This window comes from Aythya fuligula, chromosome 2, assembly GCF_009819795.1.
Source record: "Aythya fuligula isolate bAytFul2 chromosome 2, bAytFul2.pri, whole genome shotgun sequence".
NCBI classification, from domain to species: Eukaryota; Metazoa; Chordata; class Aves; order Anseriformes; family Anatidae; genus Aythya; species Aythya fuligula.
In genome coordinates this window covers 140,625,353-140,645,380 of record NC_045560.1, presented here as the reverse complement: position 1 = coordinate 140,645,380, position 20,028 = coordinate 140,625,353, and the positions used below count along the sequence as shown (strand labels likewise).

At 36.1% G+C, this 20,028-nt stretch overlaps 1 protein-coding gene across 1 annotated transcript in view; it reads left to right on the top strand.

Annotated features, from left to right (window-relative positions):
* Nucleotides 1-20,028, top strand: part of ANGPT1 (angiopoietin 1) — a 200,943-nt gene that overhangs the window by 169,059 nt on the left and 11,856 nt on the right. Inside the window, exon 8 of the mRNA XM_032183404.1 lies at nucleotides 19,440-19,570. Coding sequence (XP_032039295.1) covers nucleotides 19,440-19,570 — 131 coding nt within the window. The remainder of the gene's footprint in view (nucleotides 1-19,439; nucleotides 19,571-20,028) is intronic.

Below are 20,028 nucleotides of genomic sequence, written 5' to 3'. Positions count from 1 at the left end.
CCTTTTTCTTTTTTTTTTTTTTTCCTTTTTTTTTGGGGGTAGGTTATTAATAAGAAGTTTTCAATAATTACATTTGATTGTGTTCTTATATTTTTAGAAAAGTTTCTTCCCTTTGGTGTTTTAGGGTATTTCAACTTCATCGCTGGACAGAAGCTTGTTTTCCAATATGTTCCACCAGAGCTATCACTGTGGAACATAGTGGGAATGTCATTATCTCTTCCTCCAGGCTCCTACACGCATTTTTTTTTTTTAAAGAAAAGAAAAGAAAATAACACGAGTAAGAACAAAAGTATCTTATTTTCCCAAAAAGCTTATCTACAATAAAATAAGCACATCAATTCAAGCTACTGATTACTTAAGGCAAGAAAAAAAGAAAGAGTTTGTAACAATTTACTAGACTTAAACATCATCCTGGATTTAGTGAATTTAAGTACTTATACACAAATGAGACATGGTTTCTTACAGGTGGATGAGATGAAATCTTTATTTCTAATATCTATATATCTATATCTAATATTAAAGTTGTTGGGCTCTACAAACAGACTGCAGGACCCTAACTGGGACACTCAATTCTCTTTGCATGCCTAGGAAGAGATAAGCTCCTTAGACTGAAAGCCAAATCAGGCAACATGTGGAGCAGAGAACTGCCTAGAGTAACCATTAGTAAATTCTGAAAAAATGAAAGTCATTTATATCCACTGATGATTCACAGCCCATGGCCTGAAAGTAGCAGACAATGTCCTGTCTTACTCAGAAAAAAAAAAAAAAATAATAATAATAATTAAAAAAAATGGGCTAAGCCCTTCATTCACTAGAGAGAATCCAGAGCACAGTTACTGTTTCCTAAGAGAATGCAGCAATACGTACTGAAGGGGAAAGGCTCTTCATTGAATCTCTGATAGTACACAGGAAGGAATTCACTGCTCAGCAGATGGTAGGTACTTGGTGAGATACCACTTGTCAATGAGGTGGGAAAGGGAAATACAAGATTGTGCTCCCTGCTACACAGGCTAAGTTGTACTTTGAATTACTAGTCTTTGATAAATGATGCAAATATGGTATTAAACAGAGAGGAGTATCCCTAAACTCTGGACACTGTATAAACAACTCTGCTTATACTTGCACTCCAAGACTCAGCAAATCTTGAACAATTTTATTTTTTTTTTTTTTTTGCAGTAGGACACGTTGCTGGTTACATCACCGTTGTGAGGGAATCTTTGTGGTTTAAAACCCTTCTCTTGCTGAGTGAATAGAAACCACAACTGTTATGTGTGGAGTATCAACTTGGAACAGTAAATTGTTATATGAAAGGTTGAGCAGAAGGACTACTGGTGGCTCTACTACTGGTATTTATCTGTACAGAAATATATATATATATTAAAAAAATATTAGACTTGTTTGTGAAAGTAATATAATGGAAAGCAAGAACACTGTAGTGAAACCACACTGAGGGCTGCCACATATGCACACAAATCTGTGAGAAGTCTTTAATGTATGTAAATGTTTGCAGAAAAACACATATGTAAACTCAGTAGTGATCTTACTTGTTCAACTTACATATTGTAATTCAGTGGGGATTTCACCAGCTATCAGGGACAGGCAAAGCATGAAGAGGGGCACTGAGGAGAAAGCTGAATGGGTTTTTATAAGCTAATGGCTTTTTTTTTTTTTTCTGTTTTCCAATGTAAAATATTGTCATTTTGATAGGATTATCTTGATGAGTAATAATTATTTTTTGTACAGTGTTTCTCCCTTCTAAGCCTCTGTTTCTTTATGCCATCCATATATGTTTGTATTAAGCATGAGTGTAAAACAAGTATTTTAGCAATGTTTATAAAAGCCTAGTGCCAATGGACTTCATTATCATCAAGGTAACAGCTCCCACTTATCCAATAACAATGGCAAAAGGGGCTCTGTGTTTCTTTAATCCTCTTCTGATGAAACATTTACAAAGATCTTCAACCTATGAATATTTGTATTAGAGTAGAATTTAGCGTATTGTAGAAACTAGAAACATCAAGTCAAAGTAATTTCTTTTTCTCAGTCGGGCTTTGACGTGAAACAGTTCCTGAATAAAAGAACCTTATGAAGCTGAGATATTTCTGCATATTTGTCACTATATTTGTTCCTATGAGGGATTTTTTTATATCAAAAGTAGGCTGTGTAGGATATCCAGATATCTTCAAGATTAGATGGCATTTAAATTCAGGCTGTCCATCACAGGGACATAAGTAATGTCTTCAATTGTTTCTGTTTCTAATAATAAATTAAATAGCACAAAAATTTTAAATGTTACAATAGTTTTCTTAATCAGCACTTTAGAATTCTTGTTGCCACTTTTTCCTTCTGTAAATTTACTTAGGTCTTGTATAATGCCAGAAGTGTTAAAATTCTATAATATTTATAGTAACCATCAAAATGTTGATTACCATAGTAAAAATTTGTGCACCAAGTGTAAGAAGGACATGTTAGCATTGTTAGCATTTAGACTTTTTCATTACTGGTTGCAAATCACTGGTACACTGATGATTTAACATTACAACATAATGAATCTTTGAGTTCAAGGGCACAAACATTAAATGACTGTAAAAGAAGTAAAATTCAGAAGTAAAATGACATCTGGAAGAACTTCTTTACTGAAAGGGTTGTTAGGCATTGGAATAGGCTGCCCAGGGAAGTGGTTGAGTCACCATCCCTGAAGGTCTTTAAAAGACGTTTAGATGTAGAGCTTAGTGATATGGTTTAGTGGAGGACTTGCTAGTGCTAGGTCAGAAGTTGGACTTGGTGATCTTGGAGGTCTCTTCAAACCTAGATGATTCTGTGATTCTGATATTCTGTGATGAGAAAAGTATCTCAGTAAAATTTAGGTTTCTTTAATGCAGATTCCATGACTGTATCACTCTTCCTAGTATTACATAATGGCATGGAAAGCATTTTCAAGATGCAGATACAGGTCCAGGTCAAACAATTTAACCTGTACATTGTTCTTGTCGTAAATCTAGTTAAACCTGAAGAAACTGACTTTTCCAAATGCTAGGCCAAAAAAAAAAAAAAAAAAAAAGGAATGTGGATACATCCAATGAGATGTGTCTTTAAAGGATTTCAGTTAGACAAGTATCTTCCTGTGGATGACCAGGTTTTCTATAAAAGTGAACTTGACTCCGAAGTGTTGACAAGATTATGAATAATTTATTTAGCTTTATTGACAATATCTGCAGATAAAAAAAGTAATAATTCAGAAAGTTTTCTGAAACATCCACATTTTTCTGGTTTACTAAATGGGACCCCACCCTGACAGGCATGAGATTAATTTCACCTTTCATTAGCTGAAAGTTCAAACTTAAAATCTCCACAATGTGGAAGCAAAGAATGGCATGGACTGGAGAAAATCTCTGTAGAGATTCTAACAGAGTGATGTTCATTTTCTGTGCCTGCATAGAGGTTGGTTCTCTCTGCCCACTCTCTGAGCTAAACAGAAGCTGGACAGACCTGTCTATGTGGCACCAAGCCCAAGCTAATATATCCTGCCCTTGAGTGGGCTCAGTGTCGTGCTTATTACGACACTAGAGCTTCCAGCCAGGATGGAGTGTGGGCAGAATGAGCTCATGTCTGCTCAGAGACCCAACAGACTAAGCTTTCATCTGCCTGCAAAAAAACATGTAGGAATTCTTATAGTGACCCTTATTTAATCTAGTATGTTCATTGTTAAATTCTCCAATGTATGTTAGCAACTGCACAGCCTACCAACTCTAGGTTCTTTTTTTTTTTTTTTTTTTTTTTTTTACTATCATTATCAACCCTGAATCTGTGAACTTTCTGCCCTGATTTATTGTATTTTCAGGATAGTGCCAGCAAAACAGTGCGTTATTTTCTGTGAATTTGTTTTTTTCAGGAGTTAAAAAGCAGAGTGTATCTATGAGGCTTGAAGAGAATTAGAGAACGGGATCATCCCAGCTTTTTCCGGAGTCAGTAGCTAAAACAGTCGTAAAGAGTTTGTTGTTTTGTTTTACTTTGTTTTTCCTACTGAATAAAATCATAGCTGATTTTGCTGTGTCTCCCTCTGAAGTGAAAGTAATAAAAAGTTTTATTATACAGTATTTGTTCCACAGCAGCAGTGCAGTTGATGAGTTAGAGCAAAAACTGAAGGCATACACCATGTCTACAGAGCTACAACTTCACATAAACCTACAAATAGATCACATTTGAACATCTGAGTACAGAACTATTCTGGTATCTGAAGCACTGTGCTTTTTTTGTTGTGGTTGTTGTTGGTTGATTGGTCTGCAAAGTTAAAATAAATTTTCTTCATAATCTCAAAGGAAAAAGGTACTCAATAACATTGGAAGTCTAACTAGGAAAAAAAAAAAAAAAAGTGTTGTAATTTGGTTGCATTGAAGTAAAACCCTATGTACCTACCTCAATGACATCTGAATGAGAGAAACATTATTCTGAATCTCAGCTCTTAGGAGGTCATGACCTGTGTTTTTAGGGAAAAAACAAAACCAACAAAAAAAAATGTAAGACATGCTGATCACTGTTAGCCTGGTCAGTGTGGCACCAGCAAAAAACTTGGATCATAAATGGGTGACAGTCAGTGAACCTTTCACTCATATATGACTGTTTATCAGCCACAAATGACGCCAAGGGAGTTGAAATATGTTTTAACAGTCTGTTTATATTTTTCTACAGAGGTCTTAGTGCCACATAACTCATTTTGGCATTTTTTAAACTAAATTTTGCATTCAGAAAACCAAGCAAACAGTGAAGCTAATATTTATTTTTCAAATAACTATAAACATTGCACAGAGACACTCTGTGTCAGTCACTTTTAAAATGTTACCTTTTCTTAGGTACTTACAATCAAAATGAAAGTACAACCTTTGTATGATAATGGAGAAAGCCAGAGAATGAGCATAGCATGTTGTAGGGCAGAGCCAATAAAGAGTAAACAGATCAAGCAAGAGCTGTTGCAAACTATTCAGTCTGGGGGAGGGACATGTTTCTGTATGTATTTTCATTCTACATCCTGTTTTCAATGTCATAATCTTTAAATTAAAAAAACAAACAAACAAACAACAAAACTTAGTGTCATACTTGCAATGTAAATAACCCTATATGAGTAAGGGAGGCCTTTCTTCCTCTTTGCCCTTTTTCTTCTCTTTTCCCTCCTCTTTTTTATTATTATTTTATTATTATTATTTTTTTTTTCCAAAGTGGACTGAGGCCCTGATTCAGCGATGCACTTAAACACTTTTTTTTTTTTTTTTAAGCATATACTAAGTACTTTGCTGAGTCTGGGCCACCAGAGCTGTCACTTGTCACTGAAGGTCAAATCATTCTTGCTTCATTACTGTTGCACACTCTTTAGTGTGCATGCAAAAATAAATAAATAAATAAAAATATATACTATGATAAGAAGGAGATCATGACAATTATGTTGTCCTCAATACAACTTTTTATTATTTCCATACTTGGAAATAATTACATTTCCTGTCATTTCCACAAAGCAATTCTTCAGTATCCTTTACTATTTGCTAATGTCATTTTCCTCAGCTACCAAATTAACCCCATTAATCTAATTAGTAGAAATTCATAAACTGTCAACTGGCTTCTCCATCAGGACTGAACAAACATAGGTAAGTGAATAGAAATCTTAATGAACAATTTATCTGAACATAACGTTCCAGAAAAACAGATTTGTATTTTCCTCTGAGATTCACCCAGTGGGAAGGACATATCCCTTGACATGAATCCCATCATAAATCTTGAAAATCTCATGCAGAACCCAAAATATTTATTTTAATGTGTTATTCCTTATTTCTTTAAATTTTAGTCTGTTGGCAGCTACAAACTCATTCCTTTCCAGACACATTATAGCAATGCTGCAGTATGATTTGAGAGGGTCATTAACACTGGAAAAATTTCAAAAACAAAATCTGTAAATGCCCAAAGGAGCACAAATGTAAGATTGCACTGCTAGCACAGAATAATTTCAAAGTATAAATAATCCGAACAAAATTGATGAAAAATTAATTGTAGACTATTACCATTTCTGTCAATAATGATTATTTTCTGTACAGTAAAGCTCTTCACAAAGAAAAAATATAGTGTAAGTATTTTAAAGATGCCTCCCACAATTTCAATTAGCTATTGTGCCTGTGGTAATGTACCCTGATCTGGTGGAAGGGGATAAGGAGCAGAATGTGGCCCTCCCAATCCACAAGGAAATGGTTGGCGACCTACTACAGCACTTAGATGTATGCAAGTCAATGAGATCCACCCAAGGGTACTGAGAGAACTGGTGGAAGAGCTGGCCAAGCCACTTTCCATCATTTATCAGCAGTTCTGGCTATCGGGGGAGGTCCCAGTCAGCTGGCGGCTAGCAAACGTGACGCCCATCTTCAAGAAGGGCCAGAAGGTAGACCCGGGAAACTATAAGCCTGTTCGTTTGACCTCAGTGCCAGGGAAGCTCATGGAGCAGATTATCTTGAGTGTCATCATGTGGCACTTGCAGGGCAAACAGGCGATCAGGCCCAGTCAGCATGGGTTTTTGAAAGGCAGATCCTGCTTGACAAACCCGATCTCCTTCTATGACAAAGTGACATGCTGGGTGGATGAGGGAAAGGCTGTGGTTGTGGTCTACCTTGACTTCAGTAAGGCTTTTGACACCATTTCCCACAGCATTCTTCTGAAGAAACTGTCTGCTCATGGCTTTGACTGGTGTACGATTCGTTGGGTTAAAAACTGGCTGGATAGCCAGGCCCAAAGAGTCGTGGTAAATGGAGTCAAATCCAGTTGGAGGCCAGTCACTAGTGGCGTTCCCCAGGACTCGGTACTGGGGCCAGTCCTCTTTAATATCTTTGTCGATGATCTGGATGAGGGCATCGAGTGCACCCTCAGTAAGTTTGCAGACGACACCAAGTTAGGTGCGTGTGTCGATCTGCTTGAGGGTAGGAAGGCTCTGCAGGAGGATCTGGATAGGCTGGACCAATGGGCTGAGGTCAACTGTATGAAGTTCAACAAGGCCAAGTGTCAGGTCCTGCACCTGGGGCACAACAACCCCTAGCAGTGTTACAGGATGGGAGGTGAGTGGTTAGAAAGCAGCCTGGCAGAGAACAACCTGGGAGTATTGGTTGATAGTCGGCTGAATATAAGGCAGCAGTGTGCTCAGGTGACCAAGAAGGCCAACAGCATCCTGGCTTGTATAAGAAGCAGTGTGGCCAACAGGTCTAGGGAAGTGATTGTCCCCCTGTACTCAGCTCTGGTGAGGCCGCACCTTGAGTACTGTGTTCAGTTTTGGGCCCCTCACTACAAGAAGGACATGGAGGTGCTCAAGTGAGTCCACAGAAGGGCAACAAAGCTGGTGAGGGGTCTGGAGAACAAGTCCTACGAGGAGCAGCCAAGGGAGTTGGGATTGTTCAACCTGGAGGCTCAGGGGTGACCTTATCACTCTCTGTAGGTACATTAAAGGAGGCTGTAGCGAGGTGGGGATTGGTCTATTCTCCCACATGCCTGGTGACAGGATGAGGGGGAATGGGCTAAAGTTGCACCAGGGGAGGTTTAGGTTGGATATTAGGAAGAACTTCTTTACTGAAAGTGTTGTTAGGCACTGGAATGGGCTGCCCAGGAAAGTGGTAGAGTCACCATCCCTGGAGGTGTTTAAAAGACATTTAGATGTAGAGCTTAGTGATACGGTTTAGTTGTTAGTGTTAGGTCAGAAGTTGGACTCGGTGATCTTAGGGGTCTCTTCCAACCGAGGTGATTCTGAGATTTTGTGAAATGTGTGGAAAAAGTTTATTCAACCTAGATGATATTTCCTATTCAGTATTTAAATAATTTCTTAAGGTGATTAGAGATTACACCTTATTCAACATACAATTTATGAAAAAAAAAAAAAAAAAGAAACTTTTTGAGAAAAACAAAATTTCAGTTTTGATATTTCAGCTCAGTAATTATATGAGGTAGTGTTCCTCTCATTGTTTTTTTAGCCAGCAGCCTTAGCCCATATGCACGACTTGAAGGAATATCAGGCATGATTCTTGATCAGAGTGACAGCATTTTATTTTCACTGTGTAAAAGTGTAAATGTTTCCATGAGGTGAATCACAGGAGGTGGTCTCCTTATAGGAGATAGATCAAATCAATGGCATTTTTTAGCATAAGTTATTTCAAGGATATTGACCTATTTTGTTTTATGTAAAGTCTCTGGATTCTGAATACATTGTCTCAGTATTAGTCTTTGTTTTCTCTTTTATTTTTCATATTCTATTCTCTTCTATCTTATTCTTACCACTTGCTTTCATTGCAAACAAAATAGTTCATACTGTATACTACTCCTGATCTCTGTTTCTCCTGCAGGGCAGGCCCACATAAATGTTAATTAGTTATCTCAATGCTTGATTTGTGACCTGCGATGTTATCACAAATGTGGAACTTGAAAGAGATAGACTAATATTTAAGAAAAGGGACATTATTATTTAAAATATCAATTTCTGTTCTGAAAAATAGTCCAGACCCTTAGGACAGTTACTTGTTTCAGGCAGACTAAGGCAGGCAAAGCTGTACAAACATTTGATTGAACCTCCACAGTTAAAGAAAAAGTGAGAGTGTAGTAAAATAAAGAACTGTCTACATTTAGGAAGTTACTTTTATTTTTTGTTAGTTTGTACATGTTATATATAGTAGTATATGCATATATACATAAATGCATATAAATATGTATATACAATTTTGGAACCTTGAGAATTAGACATTATATAAAACTCATCTAATACAGTGACAATGACTTTCTAATCACAAAAGGCTTTCATCTGAATAAGCCTGAGTTTTCTTGTAATAAGCACAGTAGGTTGTTATTCCAGTATATAAAGAGAATGTGTAATTGCTGAGTACACAGATAATGCTATAATGACTTTTTTTTTTTTTTTTTCTTTTTTCTTTTTTTTTTTTCTTTTAAACAGTTAGGCCTTTAGGACTTTAAACTGTATTTTGTAAAAGGATATTTATGAATTAATAGATTAATTCATAAATTAATAAGCAAGCATTCTTAAATAGGTTTTACTGATATCGTAGCTTCAGGCAAATACTGAGGAGAAAAAGAAAGTACGTAGCTATGTTTTCTTTTGCTTCACTGTAAATGGAGAAAAAATGCCACATTTAAATGTCATTGACACAGTTTTTCTGTCCTAATTGGCATGAATGGCATGAAACATAGAAAAGATTGAATTAGAATAATTCAGTTGTAGAGATGGACTTGTGGTACTTAACCTTCTTATATCAAAACCATAGTTTTGTAATTTTCAGCACACTCTTTACAAAGTAAAAAACAAATAACAGCCAACAGAAACAAAACTGCATTTATTATATACTACTTGCACACATTAATTGTTGAGCATCAACCTATCTCATTAAGATTTATTTAATTCTTTGAGATAAGTCTATCTACGAAATTTGTAACTTTTGTAGTGACTTATGATTAATTTTTTTTTCAATTAAGTAAACAATGTGATAAGTATTTTATTGTGGTCTGTAAATGATATTTTTCAATGACACTTCAGGGTAACAAGATGCTAGTATCTCTACAGTAGTCATCAGAGTAAATTTAGCACTTAGAGCATGCTGATACATGAAGTTTTCCATTATATTTTATCTAAAACAGCTAATTAGGATAATATACAACCCATGTGGATGGCATTGGGTAATTAACATCACCCTCAGTACAAGGAAAGCATAGATTTATGAAATCCACTATTATTAAATACCCACATGAATTTCAACAGACTATATTTAGGAGATGTTTAGAACTCCAAGCATGTTTTGGAGGAATTATTAAATTTAAATTTTCCTAGAGTTTTGTGGGTCTTTGTAAATGCATTTTCAAGCAGGATTAATCAGTTCAGAGCTAAATAAAATTTCAAACTAATGCTCAGTTATACCAAAGCTTTACAATTTCCAATGAGCCCAAAGCTTCAATGGATGGTAAATATTAAAATAAAAATAAACAAACATTGCAAGTTTCAGCAATTCAGTAAAGGTAAGCAGCAGAATGTCTGATTACTTATCTAAACCTTAAAAACTTTTTAAATATGAGTTTCTGTGGAGGGTCCCTTTATTTCTGTGCTGAAAAATCCCCTTGAGAATCAGTTTTGGCATTTTTGCTGTTGGCTTCAGCCAAACCCAGGGAGTATAGTTAAATTCGATGAAAAATATTTTTACATTTTAAGTTAACCAAATTTCTCTAAACTTGGCTATGCTTGAGTCCTCGGCAAATGTTCAGTTAGAACCTCTATCTTTGAATTTTATTTTTTAAGAAGTTCATCTATCTATAATGCTAGCATAACAATTTGTATATATATATAACAAATTGTATAGTAATATATATATATAGTAATATATAACAAATTAGTATAGTAAACATATACTAATACGTTTACTGTTTACATGTATGTCTGAAACATTGATCACATTGAGTTACTTCAAGTTTAAAAATGAAAATTGTCCCTATACTTTCTACATGAACACAGTATACATTATAAAGTGATGAATCGTGATGAAAGTGGTAGTTTCTGTAGCAGCAGAAAATCTTAGCATTTAATTAGGTGGTGGTACAGTAGCAAGATTTAAACTTTTCATTAGTAAGGAGGTAACAAATCTAATAACTGGAAAGTTTAGTTTCAGATTTCTGTGGAAAAAAGAAATATGGTGGATGATTTTGTTTTAACAAGTATTGTGATGAAAAACAGTTTTAACAGAAAATGGTAGTATTGTTTTAAAGTCTCTCCTCTGCACTGTGTTTGGTGAGAGATTAGAGTAGAGGGAATTAGTTCTGTTCAACACATCATTGTCATGGTAGCCTTTAAATATGTTTCTGTCCCTGTTAGCAGCAAAAATGAGTGTTGCCGTATGTTTCCTCTCCATCACCACCATGTTACTGACATCAGCTGCAAACTTAGCTCACACTGCTGCAGAGACTGTTTCTGTGGCTTCTGTAGCAAGTATTTCAAGTAGTAGAAGCATATGTTTGCTTGTTCACTATCCAGAATAAACATATTTTTAGACATTTTTTGTAAGCTGTGACAAAGCACCATTTGTCTGCATAAAGCAGTATGGCAGGCCGCTCGCCTTGTGGTAGGAAAAAATTGTCTAGCAGTAAGTCTGGATATCTTTTTGGATATCTTTTTATCCCTGCTTACTGTACCTGGTCCCAGGGAATATAGTACTTGAGTCAGTTACTAAAGAAATTTAATATAGGAAAGACAAATTTGTTATGTTATTTCTATAAATTCACATCCAGTACATCACGGAAGGTTACTAGGCTCTTAGTAATGTTACACCAACTTAGTTTGGTGTAATGTGTAGCTCTGTTTTTCTCATGGCTCAGTTATTAGCTGACACATGTCAGCCTGCATCATCAGAAGCCTCCTCTTTATCAGGTTTTTCTCCTTTGACCTGTCAGGTGTGCGTGGCTCAAACACAACCTAAAATTAGCACAAGCTCTTCAGAGAGAAAGCAAGGATTTCTGTTAATAGTGCGCCATCCCAAGAAGAGTCTACTTACCACATGGTGTTTGATGTCCCATAGGCTATACTGAGGCAATTATAAAGGAAAACTGTTCAAATACATTTACTTCTGTATTTTATTTCACCATTTTATCTTTAAAACTGGAAGATATATGTTCTTACTCCGGATATATTGAATTAATATTTTTTATGTTATGAAGGGCTGGCACATTTCACTTGTCTCAACAGGGGAATGGGCAAGGAGTTGCAGTAATGTCAAACTTAATAATTAAAACATTGAGTCATTGCTACAGAGCAGCAGAGGAGGAATACAGAGGTCATCTTGTTTTACACTTTTCTTAAGGAATTGTGGGAGGAAATTATTTTCATGTGCTGGCAGCAAGAATATTCAGTGCCAAATTAAAAATCTGTTCAAGTTGTCAGAGCTACTTACTCCATTATTCAGGTTTTTGACAGTTTGCAGAACCACTGTGTCAACTGTTTGCAGAGTTACAAATTCTATTAGGAGTGCAATAAAGTTAAATAAATTATGAATTTACTACATGCACTGTTGCTCAGTTTGGTCTAAATTTAGGAGTAGGAAGACTTTAGAATTGCTGTGCTTTTACAGTTAATAGTGATGTTTTTCTGCAGACAGACATCAGCTGTGACATTTCTGTTCTTCATATTGTTGATACTTTTATATCAGTCATTCTGGAATGGGCATCAATAAAGTTATCAACTCATATAAATGGGTTAGAAACACCTCAAAAGATTGTGAGAGTAGTGGTGAATGAACCCTATCTTGTTGTTTTAATTTCTCCAATGTAATTTTCTTTTGTTGAGAGTGGCTTTTAATTTAATTCTAATGATCATCTAATGATCTCATCTGCTGTTATGTTCTTGATAGTTAAACAATTTAAATATATGATGAAACATTAGGTTTTGTGTTAGTTTTGCTTTCATAAAGAGAGTAGTCACTGCCCTAACAAAACTTGTTATATATATTTTTCCCTGAAAATGTAGGCTATACTTAGGAATAAAGTTTATTTTCTTCTTCCCTTATAAGCATTCATATAGGTACCCAGGCAATCTAACTGTAATCTGAAGGGCAGAAGCACTGACAATAATGCCTTGCACTTTGCAACCCAATTCAGTCTCTCAGGACACTACCCAATAACCACAAGTGATTCATGCTCCATCTCCAACAAGGAGCCCATGTTTCCACTGAATTGAGAAATGTGTGCAAAGGGATGTTTCTCTTTATCCTTTAGTGAGAGAATTCAATATTGAAAAAGTTGAATACCAGAATTAAGCCTCCCAGATAGTTAACATGTTAGTTTTAGCTTCATCTTTAACAGGATTCTCAGCCACAGCAGGTTTTCTTTGGAATGATTATTTAGATTTTGTCTCCTCTTTACTGTATATTATCTATCATTAAATATTTGGAATACGTCTTTATTATAAAGGTACTTTTCCTATTCAGGGGCAACTGTTACTGAGGGTTCATGCAGTTTTCTAACGTATTCAGGAAAAGGCTTATTGAGAAAATTTACGAAGAGCCAACAATAATTAATATAACTTTAGTAGTTGTTATGTTTTATTTAATAGATAAATTATACATGATTCCTAATAATCAAAGCATTTTTGAGCAGAAATATGAACTTAAAAGAAAGCTGCTCTCTGTTTCTGATGTATTTATTTATTTATTTATTTTTACTTAATATTATTACTGTTAACGTCTAGAAATAAAAGAGTGACCTGAGAATAATCTCTTAATGGGTCCTCCTAAATGTTTGCAGGCCAATGGGCTTTGGTTCATAAAGGGACTTTATTGCCTACATATCACAAATGGAGTTCAGTTGACTAATATAGCAATTCATAAAACTCTACCTAATCTAAGTAAGGGTCTTTAGTAATGGGTTTCACTTCATCAGACTGAAGCTATCTAAATTTTAGATGTCTACTTCACACTGACCATTCTGGCCTAAGTTAACTAGTGTAAGAAACTAGTTAACTAGTGTAAGAAAATAAGCATTTTTAGGAAATAATCTTGCTCTATATTAATTATATATCAAAGCCCACTACTTGACAGAATGAGTTGTTGAACCTCAAAATGAGCTTGTTACTGGATGCAGATTTAAGCCATCTATCTTGCTTCTTAATTACCTTTATTTTTATACCTAAGCAAGTGTGAATCACATGCAAGTTAGTTATTAGTAAAATAATGCTTCAGCCTCAGGCACTTCAAACCTAGAGGACAAAATAATGATAGTCTTTTGCGTTGTAAAAACAAACATGCCTTTCACACAGCTAATACAGAGTACAGACAATGTGAACTTTTACATTAACATGTGTAGACATATTCCCACACTCCAGGAGTAACCAATAGTTTATGGGCAGGGCTGAGATTTAGGTACCTTCTGCTCCTATTGAAACTGGGTGAAAAAAAAAAAATCCAGTAAGGAGAAGGCTCAGAACAGGAAACGGGTTTAGGATTCCAATCCCCATATATTCATTCTGTTCAAAGACACTTACCATCAAAATTAACAACACCTCCCTTGAGGAGGGATTGTTATTCAGGATTCCTTCCTGCCAGTCATGTGGAATGAGCAGGTGACAGAGAGAGACATTTTAACCTGTTGAGGCTAAATGAGAGACAAAAGGGTTGTGGGAATTCAGAGGCATCTCTCTGCAGATTTCCCAAAGGCAAGCTTTTGATATGTCCTTCTCATTCATCATATTGTATCTTTTAAACCCTACTTCGAGAATCTTGTTTTTCTCTATTTTTCTATGTTAAGAAACATAGGCCATTACTGGTGTTTGTAAACTGCAATAATGATTTGTGCCCAAATCTTTATTGCTATGACAATGGAAATGGCAGTTATGAATTTGGAGCTTATGTTAACTCATAAAAATGACCATGAACACTGGGGTAGTTGAGGTGGTATTCCGCATCTCCTAATGATGACTACTAATGTTTGCAGTGAGCTAATGTATTTTTTGTTGATTTCCAAAGTATGCATTAATCACCAAAAAAGCTGGAAGAGACTTGCAGACATCTTAACTCCGTCATTGAGAGACTGCTTTAAATGAAGGACTGAGTGATATCTAAAGACACAGACATTACAGAAAGAAATAGATCATACCTAAATTCTCGGAGTCCTAGACTGGAAGCTCTCACTAGTTCCAATAAAAAATAAATAAATAAAAATCTGATGTTAGGTGCTCTATAAGCAAATACAATACAAAAGAAGAAACCATCTCCTTTACTTTTAATTAAAATTTAGCACACTAATTTTTCACAAGATTTTTTGATTGCACTTGTTTTTTAGTTCTTCTAATGTCTCGTTATCTATGATGCAATCTTTATGATTGCAGGTTCCAGAAATATAGAACTGTTTTTGAACTTTTTTTGGACTTATTCCAGGTTCATCTGTTAAACTCATCAAACATGGTGTGAACACAGCTAAGCTTGTTATGTTTGAAAGAAGAATTCCAGATTATCAAGGTGATCAAAAGGGAAATTTACTCAAAATGCAAATTTGAATTGTCTTTTCAGGCTTCCCTACAGATTTTTGTGTGACATTTTTAGAACTATTCTTTCCACACAATATACTTTGCCTTGGTTTTAAGGGACTAACAGATAGTGGAGTTGTGTCACACAGTAGGAATGGTGAAAAGCAAAAAGCAAAATATGCTTGAGAGTTCTTCCTCACCATCTGTTTATATAGATCCTAGCTGTCATTGCAACAATAATCACATGGAAAAAATGCAGAGGGAATTTCTAACACTCATGTTAGATAAGAGGTAACAGTTGCCTTTTTTTTTTTTTTTAATATGCTGTCTTTCCTGTAGTACATCAACTAAGAAAGTTCTCTAAATTAATGCTATTAGCTTCTGCGTTCCTCATAGTGATCTTAGCGTTTCATAATGACATCATCAGATGGCCTCAAAACTTAATATACACATGCAATATTTCTCTTACTTCTGTTAACTCATGATTTATTTGCTAATGCTTATTTGTTGCCATTTCAATTCCACTGTACACAGATAAGGTAGACTTTGAGTTTATTTGAGCATGAATTTGTTTTTCCCACCAAAACTGTAAATCTGAGTAGCATTTCTACTGCTGTCCCAGATCCTCAGAACTTCCCAGCTGTTAGCAAGTGGGAATGATGGAAATGTAGCTCCTTGGCTTTTGTCTGGAATTATTTTCTTGTTTGTTTGTTTGTTTTGTTTTGTTTTGTTTGTTTGTTTGTTTTTAACTTCCTTTCCCATTTCTTCAGGAGCAACCAAGAAGAACTCCACCATGAATTTCTGTCTTTTCTAAGGCAGGGCAATTCTGTCCTTATTCAGAGTTTATTTTGAAGGTCCAATCCTACCAATTTTGTTCTGAGAATAATAAAAACTTACCTAAGCCTAAATATTAAGGTTAGCTACTGCTGCCAAGAGCTACAAGGTTCATCAGTCAGTAGTGCAGGACAGTGGTGTGCAGACTTGATATCTCACATCAGGTTGGTTCTGATCCATCTGGCTTAAATAGAAGTTCAGAAAGAAAAGAACTGACTGCTTCAGTCTCAGTTTTATTTTTTACTTCAGGCCTGATTTTGGCCCAAAGTAGTGCCAACTTTACAGTATTTATTTATTTATTTCCTAACTTTTGGCAATGCCTGTTCAGGGAGACCTGCCCTAGCAAGAGAATTCCTGCTTTAAAATATGGCTCACTTCTTCACTGCTGCAGTATGGTAAGCCTACTACAGTTGCTTGTTTCAGGTTTAGAGCTAACCTAAGCTCTATCCTTGTAAAGTCACTGGAGACCTACCAGACAAGTGGTGTTGAGGGAAAGTCAAACATTACTGGAAAGATCTAAATCTGTGCTGAGTGGAATGTTTGTAAAATATCGTTGCAAGAGTATGAGCTTGTAAATAATCCTAATGCCCTACCCCTTTGGGGAAAACATTGCACACCATCACACATTGCTCATTTCTTTATTGTTTTCTTACAGTATAAGAATATTTTTTATTAGACTAAGTGGGTTTTATAGTGTTGATTGTTAATAAAATAAGGTCTGGCTAGCATTGTCTTTCTGATTTAAGTAAACAGCTATTGCTTTCTGTATTGACTTTATGACACTTCTGTGAGCTTTGGTGTTGCTGATATAGTGAGGATGTATGGCAGTTCAAAATCAGATTGTAGATATCATGTGACAAAGTAATTTTTCTATCAACACAACCTCAGGGAAGTTTTTTTTGTTCTGCAAAAAATTAGGCACAGCTTGCAAAACAAGGCAAAACTCCAGTGATTAATTCCAGCCTTTACTTTGTGTGGAACAAAGAAAGGACAATGATCAGAGCCAGATTTAGTGTAATCTTGTCTAAAGCAAGCATCCTTTGATAGAGTAACATGGTAATTATGGTAATTGACACTGTGATTGGACAATAGAATAATGCAATGATCTTGCTGGATTTCTGCTCCTTGGTCGTTCCTTGTTAAGCTTCTGACAGACTTCATGATGTTTTATTGTGGCTTACATCTTGCCTTATCCATTTCTGTGCTATCCAAAAGTATTTGGCTATCAAAAGCTTTTATATATAATCCAAGATTTTTATATGTATATGCATGTATTTACTTATCTACATACAAAATTGACTTTAAGGATTAAATCCAAAGTTATGTGATCATCAGGCTCAGATCAGGTGACAAGTACCATTTAAAATCAAATGGAGGTAACTGGTATAACTACTTTGGAAGGATAGCTCTCATGGTTCTCTTAATACATTTTTATTTTAATATATTCATGAATAGCATGTGGAGCTGCTATTGTTTCTATTTTTAAAGATCGAGAAGGATTCATAGGAAGAATTTAATTGAAAATTAGATGAAGTTTAAATCAGTTTGAAAGTGTGAATTTTAGACTTTCTAGAGCCCCAAAAACTAGTTCTGCACTTTCACATCTTGAAATGGATCAGTAACTCAGCATCTATCTCCTACACAACATCACTGAGGTACTGAGAAGAGGCTTTTCTGTAACAAGGCTCCATGGCAAGTTTAATAACATTGGCTGTATTTGTATCTAGCATCCGCAGATGTGTGCAAGACAACAAAATCAGTATCTATGCACTTGATTAAGGAATGCTTCCATATGGTAGCTGTATGCCCCTTCTCCTCTCTTTCAGAAGGAGCGCTCCATACCCAAAGTTCTGTGGGAGGACTGGGTTTTATATAAATCAGTCTAGGGAACATACTATCCTCCCCATCTCAGAAAGCTGCCCTTATCTTAACTACTCATGTGTAAGAGAGTGGGTTAGAGATGCTCCCTACCTCTGCTGTTGACAATGTGACCACTTTGCAGCAAATTATTTATCTTCCATCTAAACAAATGGAAGAATGGCACTCTGGTAAAGATATTTGCTCTTTTTTATACATCCAAAGTCATTGGATTAAGTTGAAGAACAATCTAAGAGGCAGCCACGAAAATCACTGACTCACAACTGTTTTTCACTGAGTTTGATGGAGAAGCTGGGAAGGCATTTTATAGGACAGCACTCCCAGTTCTAAATCCCAGAAAGAAAGAGGCATCTCTCCTATTTCACATTCTTAAGCCCTACTTATTCTCCCATGGATCCTTTTGTATTTTACATCAGATATTCAAGATATATACTCACACCTCTTCCATAACCCTAGAAGAAGCAGAACAGATGTTTCTCACCTTCTTTTCAGTGGAGTGGTCTATTCCACTAGATATCAAATCATGTTTTTAGTTTCCCTTGTGGCAGACGTATTCTTGCCTGTAAATTTTCAGTGAGATAGGTGTGGGATGCTTATTCCCCTCCTCTCTTGACCCAATGACTAGGGCTTGTTCCTGGGATGTAGGCATTATGGCTTCCTATTTCTCCAGTAGACACTGAGATCCTGTGTCCTCCTTCCTGCATGTGAAGCTATTATGACAAAAAATGCCCTTCTCTTTCAGAACTATTTTGTGAAAAAATAGGAATACAGTGGTCAGATGTCTAATTTAGGTAGCTAGGTGCATAAATTAGTTTTTGCTGCAAGTGTCAGTCTCCTGGGGATGTCTGACTCCCAGACATGGTTTTGCAGAGGCATGGAAAACCACTGTATGCAACCTCGTATTTCTCTCTTCAGCATTTCCTTGTGTACGTCCCTGCAACTGTGCACTAAGGTCAGACAGGCCCAGGTCCCCCATTGTTCCTCTGGTGAGACAGAGGTGCTCCACTCAACATCCCTGCAGCTGGCACATTTGACTTTGGACTGAAAAGCACTGAACAACACAAATTCTCTTGTTACTTCCTGGAGCTGGGATTAGGTTCCTAACTCGTGGTTGTGGTTTCAGCTAGTTGACAAGACCCCTTACAGAAAGGAATATTTAGCATTGCAAATCATGAAGACTTCTGTGGCTTGGACTCTAAGTTATTCTCCATTCATCACTCAGAGACAGCTTTGGCAGAACTGGGTTGCTGGCTTGTCCTGTAACTGGTTGAATTAAAGATTCTGAAAGTGATGAAATCCTCTTTCAAGACCAGGGATTAATAACGTGGCTGCCATTAACTGTTAAGTGCTGTTTTGTGACAAAGTAAAGGGACCAGCTATTCAAATACTCAATTATTATGTCAATGTGTTCCACATCTCTGGGCACCTCTCATTCTCTTTTGTGTCTCTCACTCCTTACACTTTCTTGCATTTTCCAGTGTGGATTACTCAGTTCTGCTCCAGCTCAGGGACTATGTCCTACTACAGACGCATTGAAAAACCCTAAATTTCCTCATTTTACACCTGAAACAACAAAGAGATTGAGCCAAAACACAAGACATTTCTGAAGTTTCTGAATGTACTTAATACAAGGCAAACCTCATGTGGAAAGAGATCTCGATCTTTTATTGTTCCTTTTGGTGACACTGATTGTTTTTTCTTGCTGTTTCAGGCTTTATTTAAAAGGTCACAGTGGAACAGCTGGAAAACAGAGTAGCCTGATACTACATGGTGCTGAATTCAGTACAAAAGATGCTGACAATGACAACTGCATGTGTAAATGTGCTCTCATGTTAACTGGAGGTGAGTACAACTCTGAAAACATGTGGTATATTGTTAGGAATCTGCTCTGTTTTCCTTAAGCAATCATGGATGAAGTTGAATTCATGGATGTGTAAGTACTGTGTGAAAATTCCTTTTATTATTATTACTCCTACTCTTTTCTTTATGTATGTTGTGGTAGTGCCAACACCCCCAGGTTCCTATCAGCAGGGAAGGGTTTATTCAGAGATGCAGTCAGTATACTTCTGCACCGAAACTGTTGCAGCAATTTCAAGAGGGAAAGGTTAGTGTTATTGTTGAGTCAAGAAAGGTCAAGTAAGAGAGAATAAACTAAGAGATGAAGAAAAGGGGAAGATCCTTATGAGAACTGGGAAAGGACTCACCCAGAAAAAGAAGAAAGGACATGTAAATAGGTTATTAGAAGGTAAAGTTTAAAAGTTCCCTAAGTTCACTTAGGGGGTGATGCTATTATTTAAATA